At 38.7% G+C, this 13,794-nt stretch overlaps 1 protein-coding gene across 6 annotated transcripts in view; it reads right to left on the minus strand.

The window, feature by feature from the left end:
- nav2a (neuron navigator 2a) overlaps positions 1-13,794 on the minus strand; it is a 266,796-nt gene that overhangs the window by 85,435 nt on the left and 167,567 nt on the right. For 5 of the 6 annotated variants that reach the window (XM_081605471.1, XM_081605469.1, XM_008405962.3 and 2 more), the window contains 3 exons: positions 3,790-3,862; positions 2,886-3,129; positions 1,792-1,848 (listed from right to left, as the gene is read on the minus strand). In XM_081605471.1, the coding sequence (XP_081461597.1) occupies positions 1,792-1,848; positions 2,886-3,129; positions 3,790-3,862 (374 nt within the window). The remainder of the gene's footprint in view (positions 1-1,791; positions 1,849-2,885; positions 3,130-3,789; positions 3,863-13,794) is intronic. The other variant, XM_081605470.1, reaches the window with a different exon arrangement.

Below are 13,794 nucleotides of genomic sequence, written 5' to 3' on the forward strand. Positions count from 1 at the left end.
AACAGTCAAACAACAAAAGAGAAAAATTGTTTTGTTTTGACATTCTAATGCAAATATTCAATATTTTAAGTAAAAACATCTCGATCTGATCAACAATCAAACATTTTATATTTAAAGCTTTTCCCAACTGTGCTGCTGGTTAATTTATTCCACTGGACAGATCATTTAACCTAGACTGCAACGTTTTATATTATTAATTTAATTCTACACGGTTCCATATGACGGAGTATTAGGGCTACTATAGAGAGGTGGAAAAAAGGAGTAAAATAAGATTAATATCAGAAAATTTCTAGATAAAACGTGGAAATTTCTAAGTTTGAAACGTTAAAAGTTTTCTACTTTTTTCTAGAAAATTTTTCGGATTAATTTCAAAATTTAAAAAAATTAAATTAAATTAAGCAAATTTTAAACTTTTCAAACTGAAACTTCCAGGTTTCTTTTTTCTTACTTTCCTTTTTTTAATAAGATTTCCTCCATAAAATATTATAAATTTTATTCAAATAGAAAAAGTGCTAAATTTGTCTGTTTTTATGACAAAACACACTGGCTATGCTACTAGAAACATGGCTAATTAAAGACTGTCAATGCACTTTGCTGACATTGCATAGTATTGAATCTGATAAAAACAGCATTTTATGTCTAAACAAATTTTAACAAACACATTCACAGTAACTGATAATAAAAACAATATATTTTAATATTTTATTACCTTTAACACACATTTTTAACACTAAAATACACATAAACACAATGTAATAATCAGGTAATCTAACAGTAACATCTTCACGTTGTAGTTACACAGTTTCACCAGGAGATGGAGACATTGAACCACATGTTAGGGGCCGTTGTGTCAACAGGAAGCAGGAGCAGCAAATCACATGTTGGGACGGGCTGCATGCAAAACCAGATCTTACATTCAGTTTCAAGGAAAAGTTGTTACTTTAGGGCAAAATTCATGCTGAGAATCCGACAAAACGTCAACAAAACCAAACGAAACGGAACAAAGGCAAGTTTCTGTCACGCATCACTTCAAACGCACAATCCCTGCTGCAGGTTCTGTGTTAATTATTAATGTCGCATTATATAGCGGAGAGGGGGACGTTCTTGTCAAGAAAACCAACCCACACACACTTACTTACTTAAGGGTTATCTAAAGGTCTTTTACAGCCCATTTAGCAGAGCGGCCAAATGAGGCGTGATGCCAGAAACAGACAAGAACCCTCTGAAAGTGGAGCCAGGAGCTTTCGTTTCTATCTGCGGAGCACCATCACTCATGCGTTATTGATGGTGCTTGTAGTAGAAATTGCCCTTAATCACAGACAAAGAAGCAATAGGAACCTCATAATGGTTGAAAAAATAAGTTATCTCTGATTGGAGGCAATTTCTAGCATTCTACACTGTAAAAACATACAATCTTACCAAGTATTTTTAGTGAAAATATTGTAGTCCACTTGAAATAAGGCAAAACTTACGTTTAAGTAACGTTTCAGCAAGAAATGTGAGCTTTTTATGTTAATAATTGCTTAATGTTGATGAAAAATGTAATAAGTGAAATAATCTGCCAGTGGAGCCAATACTTTTCCATGAATTTTAAGGAATTACTGGCTTAAAACAAGTTAACATATCTTGCTAAAAAGTTACTTCAGTCTTATTTCAAGTGTACTACAATATTCACACCAATAACTAGACAAAAACGTGGTAGACTTTGTGTTTTTTTCAGTGTAATTCCAAGTAAAAGTGCTGGTGAGGTGAAGGAAAGGGCAGGAAATCAGGAGAGCAAGTGAAGCTGACCTAGAGCTCTTTTTCTGACCAATGGAAAACTTGAGAAGTTTACTCTGACAAGCATCCCTGGAGGAGGAGGAGAAGAAGAAAAGAGACGGGAGACGTGGAGGAGGACAGGAGAGAAGCCATGTTTAGAAATTTAAATGATATGAAATGTGAGCAAGAAGATTGAAATGTCAAAATGATGGATTGAAGAAAGTGAAGCAGAATATTTCATCCACTCATGTCTCCTGTTAAAGCTGCAGTATGTCATTTTTATAAAAATATATATATTTTTTATTTATTTGTTGAAACTGTCAATTTGTCGTGACAGTTTACAGATAATTTGTCTTCTCCCAGTACTAACTAGAAACAACCAGTCAGATGATTGAATGCTGAGCTGCCATGAAGCCCAGCATTCATGACAGGCTACGCTAACGTTAGCTAGCATAGCTTGACCTTTTGCAATAAGCAATAAATCAATTCATCGTATGATAAATTAAAACTATACCAGTAACTTCCATTTGCGTGATTTATTGTTTTTCTCTTGAATTGTCCTTCAAAACTAGATCATAAAAATCTTCAGTCTGATGTTTTAGTTTCAACTAGCTCTTATTTTGAAGGACAGTTTTGTTTACAGAGACTTCATAATTTGTTTTACTTGTTTTTATTGTTTTGTTTATTTGTTTTGGATACTGTCTTCCAGTTTTAGCGTTAAATGTTATTAGAATATAAAGTTTATCTTTGAGAATGTGTTCTTGGATTATTATTCCATTATTGTTATATTACTTGAAAACAATCTCAAAACAACAATATTATCATTTATCGCGATAACGTCTGGGACAATTTATTGTTTTGTAATCATGACAAAGCTAAGCATATCCACCAATGATGGCAGATTTTCTGTGGCTGTAAATTGTTTTCCACCATTAGCGCGTACATGAGGTTGATTGACAGCATTAAGCCCCGCCTCCTGGCTCTGATTGGTTGATTTTGGTGCATTTCGAGATTATCTTTCCAGTCACAACAAGGTGACAGTTTTAACAAATATCTAAAATACTATTTTTTAAGTTATGTTGCACACTGCAGCTTTAATCTGCGCTGACCTGGCGAACCGGACTCACCTGGACTGCATCTCGGCCTGTGCTGCTTTCTGTGCTGTGAGGGCGGGCGTCCCATGCGGAGAGTGGCTGAGCTGTGCCGGAGCGCTGCTCTGCTGGCTCAGGGACGGGTGTGTGTTCTGGGTTTGGGCCGCCGGCGCGAGGCTGGGCTGGGAGTTCTGCCGCTGAGCCTGCTGCTGCTGCTGTTTGTAGCGAGACAAGCTGAAGAAGAGGCCGAGGATCGCCTTCAGATTCCCATTACGAATCTCTGAGGGTCAGACAGAGAATCCACATTATTTATGCAGCACATTTCAGCAGTTTAAGATGCTTTACACAGTGGAAACATGAAAAAACATCAGTCAATAGTTGGGAAAACTGATAACATTTTGTCACATTAAATATGTTGGTCAATGTTCTAATGTTTGACTAAAGATCAACGCATAGATGAGTTTCTCTAGATCTTGCTTGGATCTGAACCCTGGAAATGTTTTTCAGCTGATAGAAGGCCGACTTTGTAACTGTCTTTATGTGTCTCTGAAGGTTCAGGTCAAAGTTCATCACTACACCCAGATTTCAGGCCTGATCTCTGGTTTCTGGCTGTAATACTGACTGGATTGTTCCTCTTTAGGTCTAGAGGTAATAACTTCAGTTTTGTTTCTGTTTCATTTGTTCTAAGCATCTTTCCAGCGTGATGTCACCAGAGTCACCTGGTGACATTGTGATGTAGAGCTGAGTATCATCTGCATAGATATGATAGCTAATCTTATTTAATCTTACAACCTGAGGTAGTGGGAGCATCTAGAATGAGAGGGATCCCAAGATTGCACCTTGGAGCACCCCAGACTCAGTTTCAGAGAAAGCAGAACATGTGAAGTGTTGATTTAGTAAAAAAAACAAACATTCAGGGTCATGCATCAGTCCAGCTCACCTTCTGCGGACAGACCCTGGATGTTGACTCCTTTAGCTGCCAGGAAACTCAAACAAGCATCAATGTTCTCAATCTGGAGAGGAAAAGACACAGGAGCGAGTCAACACAGACTCCATATTTACATTCTAATCTACATGTATTAGAGGAATTATGCTGCTCTGCGGGCTGCACAGTGGCGCAGTTGGTAGAGCTGTTGCCTTGCAGCAAGAAGGTTCTGGGTTTGATTCCCGGCCCCGGTCTTTCTGCATGGAGTTTGCATGTTCTCCCTGTGCATGGTGGGTTTTCTCCAGGTACTCCGGTTTCCTCCCACAGTCCAAAAACATGACTGTTAGGTTAATTGGCCTCTCCAAATTGTCCCTAGGTGTGAGTGTGTGCATGGTTGTGTGTCCTGTGTGTCTCTGTGTTTCCCTGCGACAGACTGGCGACCTGTCCAGGGTGAACCCGCCTCTCGCCCGGAACGTTAGCTGGAGAGGCACCAGCAACCCTCCCGACCCCACTGAGGGACAAGGGTGCAAGAAAATGGATGGATGGATGGATGCTGCTCTGCCCACCTTGCATGTTTAGAGTATCAACCAAATTGACAGGAAGCCGAGTCAAGATGGCTCATCAACCAACATTAAGGCAAAAACATTTCAATCTGGAGAGACTCAGACGGACAAAGGGGAACAATTAAAAGATTTAATGACAGGAATGAACAACAGTTCTTTGGCGCTCGGACCCCGGCAGCTAATTTGAGCTGAGATTTGATGTGAACTCGATGAACATCCCGATAACTGATTAGGGATGCTCTCCCCCAGGGCCCGACACTGGTGGTGGTGGTCAGGAAAGGGTGCCATCCTAGAGCTGAAGGATGTGGGTGGAGAAGGGGAGGTGGTGGGTTGAACGCAGCTGGGAATCAGCTGACGGCTTGGGTGTGGATCCTTTTATGCAGAGCCTCATTGCTGATTGAACGCGCCGGGTGAGGTCCAGCGCTGAGGTCGGAGAAGAGCATTACGTCGATGGGCGAATGAAGAGGGTGGAGTCTTCCAGCTTGAATTTTCGCTAAAGCTCCATTTCAACGAGACATACATCAGGTCCGTGAAGTTAAATTTAATTTAGCAAGAAATTAATATGTTTCATATGAGCCTGTAAATTTGTGGAACGTGTGGAGACACCGAGACATGATGGTGTTGGCTGTGTCATTACGTGAGTTTGTTATTAGGTTCTCTTGTTGCTCAAAATGGGCATTTATGGAGGATTTTTGTCATCTGTTTATTATTATTATTTGTCGCTTTTTGCAGTGTTTCCATGAAATAACGAATGCAACTAAAATAACACAGGAATAAGTTTGTTTACGTGAGAAGAACCTGCAACGCCATCATCCACCAACCACTTCCTGTCGTCTTCTTTGTCGTTTCTGCCAGTAGTAACTTGTGTTCATGTGACTTGTGTGATGTGAAAAAAGTGTTTCACAACACTTCTTTCATATAGTGTATTTTACAAAATTGAGTGTAGTTTTAAAAAATACACTAATTTCAATACCACCAAAAAGAACCCACCTAATCCTAGGGCTGAATTATTATTTTTTTTTTTAAATTGGCTTGCTTACAGTCAGCAAATTAATTTTCATAATTCCAATTTGCACAACAAAACACACTATGTACCAAATTACAGTACACAAGAAATCACCATAGGTCTCAAATCCACGACATGATTATTTAACTGAATCTGTTAAGACGCGTGTTTTATAATGGAGATCTTTTAGGTGCAACGATTGTTTAAATTCTGTGTTTCGTGGCGAATAAAGACTCATTTTGATGATATTGGTGCAACAAACCAAACATACATGTGTCAGCAGTTTGATACTAAAACAACCCCATCTATTGCAGCTCAGTTGCTACGACGACGGCCACCTGCTGAGCTGCCATTGGACAACAGGAGGATTTGATAGGCAGACTGGCTTTGTTACGGGATCGTCTGACCCATTATGCCCAGAATCTGATGACCGGGTCACGTGATTATAAAGTAAACCACATAAAACAAGTCATTAAATGGGAATGACCAAAGGTTGTAGGCGATGAGTAAACACAAAGGGTGACGCACAAAAGATATCAATATGGCGTAAAACACTCCTTTCTCATGCTACATTACAAACGCCGGCCAGATACGAGACTCTCAGATGAGCAGAACACGACAGAACCGGCTGCACAACCACAAACAAACTCACAGAAACCTGAAAAAGGCGAAGAATATCTGAGAGTTGGGAAAACCTGGAACACTCACACATGGAAAAAGAAATCCTCAGAGGATATGAAAAGTAAAACGCATATAAAGCTACACATTAACTCCGTTGGGTGAGGGCAAAAAGCAGTTGGGTACCATTCATCCAGCGATTAATGACATGATTGCACCTAATGTGCAGCAGCTAAATATAGCCTGACCTACAGATCCTCCTGCCTCCAGCTGAGAGGTGAGAAGCTCAAACGAAAATGGGTTTTTACGTTTTACACCATGTGAACTTTTAGATAAATAAATACAATGACGAGGCATAAACCAAACTAAAGCTCAATTCTGTTTTGTCGTTGGTCCTTTTTGTTCACTACAATTATGAAGCCAAACGTTTGGACGAAAAGGACCAGTGCTAGGCCAGTCTATAAGAAATAAATCAATTAAAACATTTTTATTATTCCATTTGCATGATTTACAAGTTTTCTCTTTCTTTCTACTGGATGACCAAATTCATGGTCTCAACTAGATCATTTTTTAAAACTATTTTGCTTACAGAGACTCCATAACTCATTTTATTTCTTGTTTCTCTTGTCCTGTTTATTTACTTTGGATCGTTAAAATGTCTTCCAGTTCCGGTGTTTCTTAGAATAAAAAAAAAAAAGGCTTTGTTGTATTAAAAGTTGCAATGTTGTTTGTGAAACATCTGGTTTTCTGTGAGCCTAGGGCTCGACGATGTGTTTCATTTAATTAGATATTGATAATTACTAAATGTTTTTTTGTTTTTTTTTGTTTAAATATCCGACATACTGCCAAACTGGTGGACTGACATTTCCTGATCTATCCACAGTTTTCACTCCACATCAATATTTTTTTTTATTTTTAAGCAGTTATGAGGCACTTAACGGCTGCTTCTTATCCAGGATATTGTTGCTAGGTAACCAAAGTTTGGGGGCGGGGTTGCTTCTTATCCAGAATGTTGTTGCTAGGTACCCAAGGTTTGGGGGCGGGGCTGCTTCTTATCCAGAATGTTGTTGCTAGGTACCCAAGGTTTGGGGGCGGGGCTGCTTCTTATCCAGAATGTTGTTGCTAGGTAACCACAGTTTGGGGGCGGGACTGCTTCTTATCCAGAATGTTGTTGCTAGGTACCCAAAGTTTGGGGGCGGGGCTGCTTCTTATCCAGAATGTTGTTGCTAGGTAACCAAAGTTTGGGGGCGGGGGGGAGGGGGGTTGCTTCTTATCCAGAATGTTGTTGCTAGGTAACCACAGTTTGGGGGCGGGACTGCTTCTTATCCAGAATGTTGTTGCTAGGTAACCAAAGTTTGGAGGCGGAGGCTGCTTCTTATCCAGAATGTTGTTGCTAGGTAACCAAAGTTTGGGGGCGGAGGCTGCTTCTTATCCAGAATGTTGTTGCTAGGTAACCAAAATTGCGGGTGGAGGGAGGCTTCTTATCCAGAATGTTGTTGCTAGGTAACCAAAGAGTGAGTGAGTTAGTTGATTTCACCAACCCAGCTCAGTGGCCATGGGAGGCTGAGTGACTAAAGCCTTTCTGCCTATTGATAGAGATATATATATATTATTGATTTATTGTCCAGTCCTATGTGAGTGTCATTAAACATCTTTTAATTTAATTTAATTTAACTCATGTTAAATTAAACCTCCAAAGCCTTTCTGTGCTATTTTGGCGTATGAACAGGTCAGCTGACTGAGTCTAAACTCCCCTGCTAACATGTCTGTGATCTCTGATCTGAGAATCAGCTGTCAGTGTAGCGGACATATGCTGTCCTCCTAGATGACACGCCGCAGCGTACAAGTAGGGCAAGAATGGGGACTATGGCCTTCTTTGAATACCACAACCTCCCCAAAAATAACCCTCTTTGAAACACCGCTCTCACCAATACCCTGAATCTGAAACCTCACTTTGGTGACTGAACTGCTCTCACTGCCACTTTCTCTGTTATAGCTGCAGTCTGAATAGCAGTCACCTTCAGAGAGTCTCGTCATAAATGCCAGGCCTGTCCTGCTGAGATGTACCCAGCCACGCCTCTCTGGGGGGCAAAACACCGAAACCTCGCGCCATTTAAAACCTCCAGGAAGAAGAACGCACAGAAAACAGAAACTTCGGTCAGGGGTCCAAATCTGCACAAAAACTCGCATTAAAGTGGCTCAGATTTCAGAGTCCACATCTGAAGATGATAAGAACTAAAGAGAATTTAACTGGAAAAAAAAAAAAGGTTTTTGACTTCAATCTCAGACTTCAGAGGTTTGATCTCAGAAGGTCAAAGTCATAATTCAGAGATTAACGTCAGAATTCTGAGATTAAATGAAACATTCTGAGAAAAACTTCAAACTTCTTCTGAGATTAACGTCAGAATTCTGGAAAAAATGTCAAAATCCAGATAAAAACGTCACAATTCTGATATATCGGTCAAATTTCTGAAATGTAAAAAATTCTCAGATTAAATCAAACATTCTGACAAAAACGTCAAAATTCTGAGATTAACATTTTTTCCACAGCTGTTTGTTCCTTATTTTCAGAACATGAGAAGTTAAATCCATATTAAAACGCCAAAGTTCCTCTGAATCATCACTCTTTTAACTAACCCACTGGTTGAAGTTGAAGTATAGCTAATACTTTGAGACTACAAACTTGGAAAGAAAAAAAACTTTCCAAAACCACAAAAAAAATCCTTAATGAGGATCATGTCATTATTTTATAGAAAAAAAATTATTATCAATTATTCTTCAGCCTATGAGGAAACGCGCTCTGTGCTGAAAATGCTGCAAACTGTGGCTGTTAGATCTAGAGAATCCAGAATAAAACCTCCTTATCTGAAAATACCTCTAAACAAGTCAGAAGTTTCCGGCGTCAGACGCGTGTCTGAGGCCCGACTTCTCGCCGCGGCTCCGCCGTCGGTCACCGCCGTCGGTCACCGCCGTCGGTCACCGCCTGCTCCGGTTCCTGACAGCCGCACTGGGCCGGCCGGCCAACAACTGAACAAACACTTCCACCCATCACAGGGCTGCTATTGTGTGTGTGTGTGTGTGTGTGTGTGTTTATGGGTGTGTGTGTGAGAGAGAGAGAGAGAAAGAGGAAGAGAGGTAGGGAGTATTTTTTTTTGCAAGAGCAGGATCTTGATGGCTTATAGTTACCATTTGTGACTTATAACTTGATAACTTCTGGCGTTTTGCACTAAATTTAATTCTTTTTAAGCTAAGCTAAAGCTACATAGTTTCCTGTTTCCCCATATAACATAATAACTTTGATTTATGACCTTTGAGACATGAGATCTGACAACCACTAATGGGAACAAAAAGGTTTCCAAGAATATGGAGACATATGCAGCAACAAATTGTTGCTAATGCTAAATAACACAGAACTGCACTGAAGCCAGATGTCGGTCTGTAAACCGCACACTGTAAAAAACACAAAATCTTATTTGGTTTAATTTTTAGCTTAAATTTATCAGTACATTTAAAAAAAGACTAAACTAACTTTCAAGAAGATCTATGAGCTTGTTTTATATCAATAGTTCATTAAAATTGTTGAAAAAGTGACGGTTCTACTGGCAGATCGTTTCACTTACAACAAGATATATTTCCATGTTAAAAGTGAAATAATCTGCCAGAGGAACTAAAACTTTATCATCACTTTCAAGTGATTATAAACAAAGACGAGCCCTTATATCTTGCTGAAAAGTTACCAGTAAGTTAGTCTTTTTTCAACTGAACTGAGATATCTGCAGTAGAAAATAGATTTTGTGTTTTTAAAATCTTAGTTTGCAAAATGAGACAATAATGGAAGCCGCAGATCCATCTCAAACCAACTATTTCTCTATTATTTACCTAATTAAGACATAACATTATTTCTGTACCTGTTAAAATGGATCATTGCCTGTTATTCTACCATCTTATTTTCAGAGAACATTTCCCGTTTCGGTTTTAGAACATGCCTGAACTAACGTCTTTATTTTTAAAGGCCACACTTTTCCCAGATTCCTGGAGGGAAACTCAGTCTGCGCTGCTGATCAGCTGCAGATGACTTTCTGCTAAAAAAACAGGAACACTGAGTGCCTCTGCAGCCAGTGGCAATGCTCTTTTTCACTGCATGGAGAAAACCAAACCCCAGGGTCAAACACGGGAAGTTTCTCCAGTCAGCCTGTTATTTCACCCACTGCTGCAGGTGCACCAGTTTTTTCCCAGAGATCAAAAAACGCAGCAAATGATTCACTTTTTCTCTTTTTTGTTGCTTTGCAACAGAAACTAAAGTTGCTCTTCTCTTATCGGTCCAACATGTGATCATCCCAGCTCTGACCTGGTGACTAAACTTGGGATTTTCCCACGCACTCTCCACTGAAACACTCTTTTTTTTCTTACATACTCTAAATAGTTCATTTCCAAACAATCTTTGGCCATTTTTTTTGTTGACAATAACAGTTTTGTGAATTTATATAAAATATTTATGTGGTTGTATCATTTTCATTCTCCAAATCCAATGAAAAACTCTAACAGCAACAGAAATAACAAGGAATGAAGAAATAAATCAACTGTTGATTGGAATATGGTTGATTTTTACACTGCAAAAATAAAACCTTACCAAGTATTTTCAATCTAATTTTAGTGTGAAGATCTTAATACATTTGAAATATGACAAAATTTACTTGCAAGTAACTTTTCAGCAAAATACAGAAGCTTGTTTTAAGCCAATAATTTCTTAATGTTGATGAGAAAGTACTAGCACGTAGGTCAATAGCGCAGGGCATTCTGGGTAAATACAGCCAAAATAAATGAGTTAGCATAGCGCTAGCAGGAGAAATGACTCGTTGTCTTTTACCAAAAACAAAAGAGAAATCCTACAACCGTCAAATCTGACGTTACTCCATTTCGTTTCCTTCAGTGGTTCATGCTGCAGCGCCCCCACAGGTGAGGAGGGGAACAGGTTTTTCAAAGGGTTTGGATTGTTTGACGCAGAACAGTGAAAGCGAAATGCAGCAGCTGAAAATGTAACAAATGTTGCAACTTTGATCTCGAATTGAACCTGGTAGTTTTTGACGGCTCAATCCAGGAAGGCAAAGAGAAATAAAATACTTATATCTTCCTATTTTATAATTATAAAGGAGAAAATGGAGTCGAAGTGAAAGTTTGAGTAGAAAATTCAGACCGGCACATCTTTAACGCTGGATCATACCCACACTGCAAAAAAAACAAAATATTACCAAGATTTTCAGTCTATTTTAGTACAAATATATTAGCACACTTGAATTAAGAAGTAGCTAACTTGAGTAACTTTTCAGCATAAAATAGGAGCTTGTTTTAAGTCAATAATCACTTAAAGTTGATGATAAAGTGCTACATTCACTGGCAGATTATTTCACTTACAAAATCTTAATGAATCTAAATGAATTATTTACTCACTCTGCTGAAAAGTTACTTTTAAGTTAGCTTTGTTTTGTTTTAAGTGTAATAAGATATTTGCTCTGGAAACTTTTTCTCCAGCTTTTGCACCTGTGAACACGCAGCCATGTGTCGGATCTAAAAAAAATCAAAACGGTTGCAACTTCCCGTGCCTGAAGATGATTTAAATGCCAACTGTCTCTTTTCAAATCAGTGCCAAAATGTGGAAACAAACTGTCACGCAATTTTATTTTTATTTTTTTTACTTTTCCATAAAAAACTGCTTAAAATTTTGTCCGCAGACAGAATAAAATATCAAACATCTGTTTCTAAAACACGCGTCAAGCAGCTAACACGTGTTTTAAATCAAAGCTCTAGGAAACAACACTCACCCGTCATGAAAAAGGAAAAGCAAATGAAAAGTTGCTGAGCGTCGATTTAAACTGAAACTGACTCTTTTAGAGTGAAACCTGCAGGGATCAATCTCCGTACAGGAAAGCCTTAATGTCAGTTGAGATTTTAAACAAGTACACACAAGCAGGAAAACCCATTAAACACCCGGCCCTGCTGGTTTCCACCCAGCTATGGCTGTCAGTCTCCCATTTCAACTCTCACAGTTCTGACAGCAGCAGGAAGAAAAAAAAACTACAGGCTAGCAAACATGCTACTAGCAACCAGAAAACAAGCGAAACTCTCTGCCTTTCATCTGGATCACTTTAAAAACTGGAACAGGTTTATCCATGTTTTACTGGCAGCCTGTGTGGTTTTCACAGCTCAGTGTGAAATTCACACCATTAATCTGGACTAAACCAACAAACGACAAACTAAAACTAAAACCGGGTGGCTCAGCACTGAGCAGGACATGGGGGTCCGTTTAACAAGTCGAGACAGCTGTAAAAACAGAAACTCCTTCTGAAAACTGCAGAAACACCAAATATAACCAAGCATTTTGGTTTGCTTTATCTTAGTACACTTGAAATAAGACAAAGTCAACTTACAAGTAACTTTTCATCAAAATATAGGAGCTTGTTTTGAGTCAAATAACACTTAATATTTATTCAATAAAAGTACAAGGCTCCACTCCATCACATTTTCCCGATGCTATAAGGGAAATTATCTGGGAGTAAACTACACGGTGCTGAAAAAAACGTATATATTTGTAGGCCTGTTCCTTAACCAGTAAATGGTTTAATAGCATGATGAATAAATAGGTTTTTCTCTCTTTCTACCAGAAATGTAATGACCAAAGTCTTCAGTGTGGAGTTTTGGTCTCGACTCGCCGTTTATTTGTTGTTTCTGTTGTTCTAATTTATTTTTGATATTTGAACTGTCATCCAGTTCCAGTGTTGAAAACGTACTAGAATTTAAAGTTTATTGATCTTTGAGAATGTGTTCTTAAATTATTATTATGTCATTATCATTATATATATATATATATAACATTACAATTGATTCAGGGATCATTTATATTGTGACAGGCCTTTGATATTTAGATATTTGCACTAGAAACTAGACCACCGTGGTAATATTTTGTGTTTTTGCAGTTGATTTTTGTTGTTTTTTTTACGTTTAGAGGCTCGGGTTAAGCTCAGCGCTGGTAATTGGCAGCAGCTCTGGAAGCTTTGGGAGTTTAAAGTGGAGTTTCCCCAACCAGCCGTCAAACAAACTCCACAAACCTGAGTGTGTTTGTTTTGACGGAGCTGCAAACACAAAGCAGATATTTGCATAATGACTGCGGTTGCACCTGCCCTTCAAAGCTGACGAAGCTGCTGAGATTACAGCCAGAGATCCAATAATACCTGCTGAAGCTCGGCACATAAAGGCTCATTCAAAGCTGGACACCGTAAATTAAACACTCCGTCTACGAATATCTGAGATGAAAAGTGTTTTAATGCCTCTTTTGATGACCTTCTGTAAAGTGGAGCTATTTTTGTAATGCTAAGGAGAACAAGAAGCTGTAACAAAGCATGTAGTGAAAGATTATTCAACGTTATTTTCATATTATTATCACTTTATCTTTCCATTATTTCTACTTTATTCTCACAGCTTTATGCCTCTAAATATCATAAGTTTATTATAACTTTTTTCTCCAAGTATTATGACTTTAATCTCTAAATTTTTTACCTTATTTATTTTAATATTATGACTTTATTGTCTAAATATTCTGACTGCATTCCCGTGCTTTTATTTTATTTTATTCTATTTATTTACTCGTGCGTAAACATGCAATCAAACCTGAGAAAAAAAAAGATTTAAGCATGAAAACAGACAGAGATCAGTAAAAGGAGAGCGGGCTGCCCTGGGCCTCCTGTTTGGGATCAGCTGTGGTTCCACCTCTGTGTCAGATGTTAAATTTGGGTGTGCTCGTCTCTCCCTGCGTCTCTCTGGTGCTCAGAAAGGCTTCAA

This window comes from Poecilia reticulata, chromosome 3 (genome assembly GCF_904066995.2).
Source record: "Poecilia reticulata chromosome 3, P_reticulata-male-v2, whole genome shotgun sequence".
Lineage (NCBI taxonomy): Eukaryota > Metazoa > Chordata > Actinopteri > Cyprinodontiformes > Poeciliidae > Poecilia > Poecilia reticulata.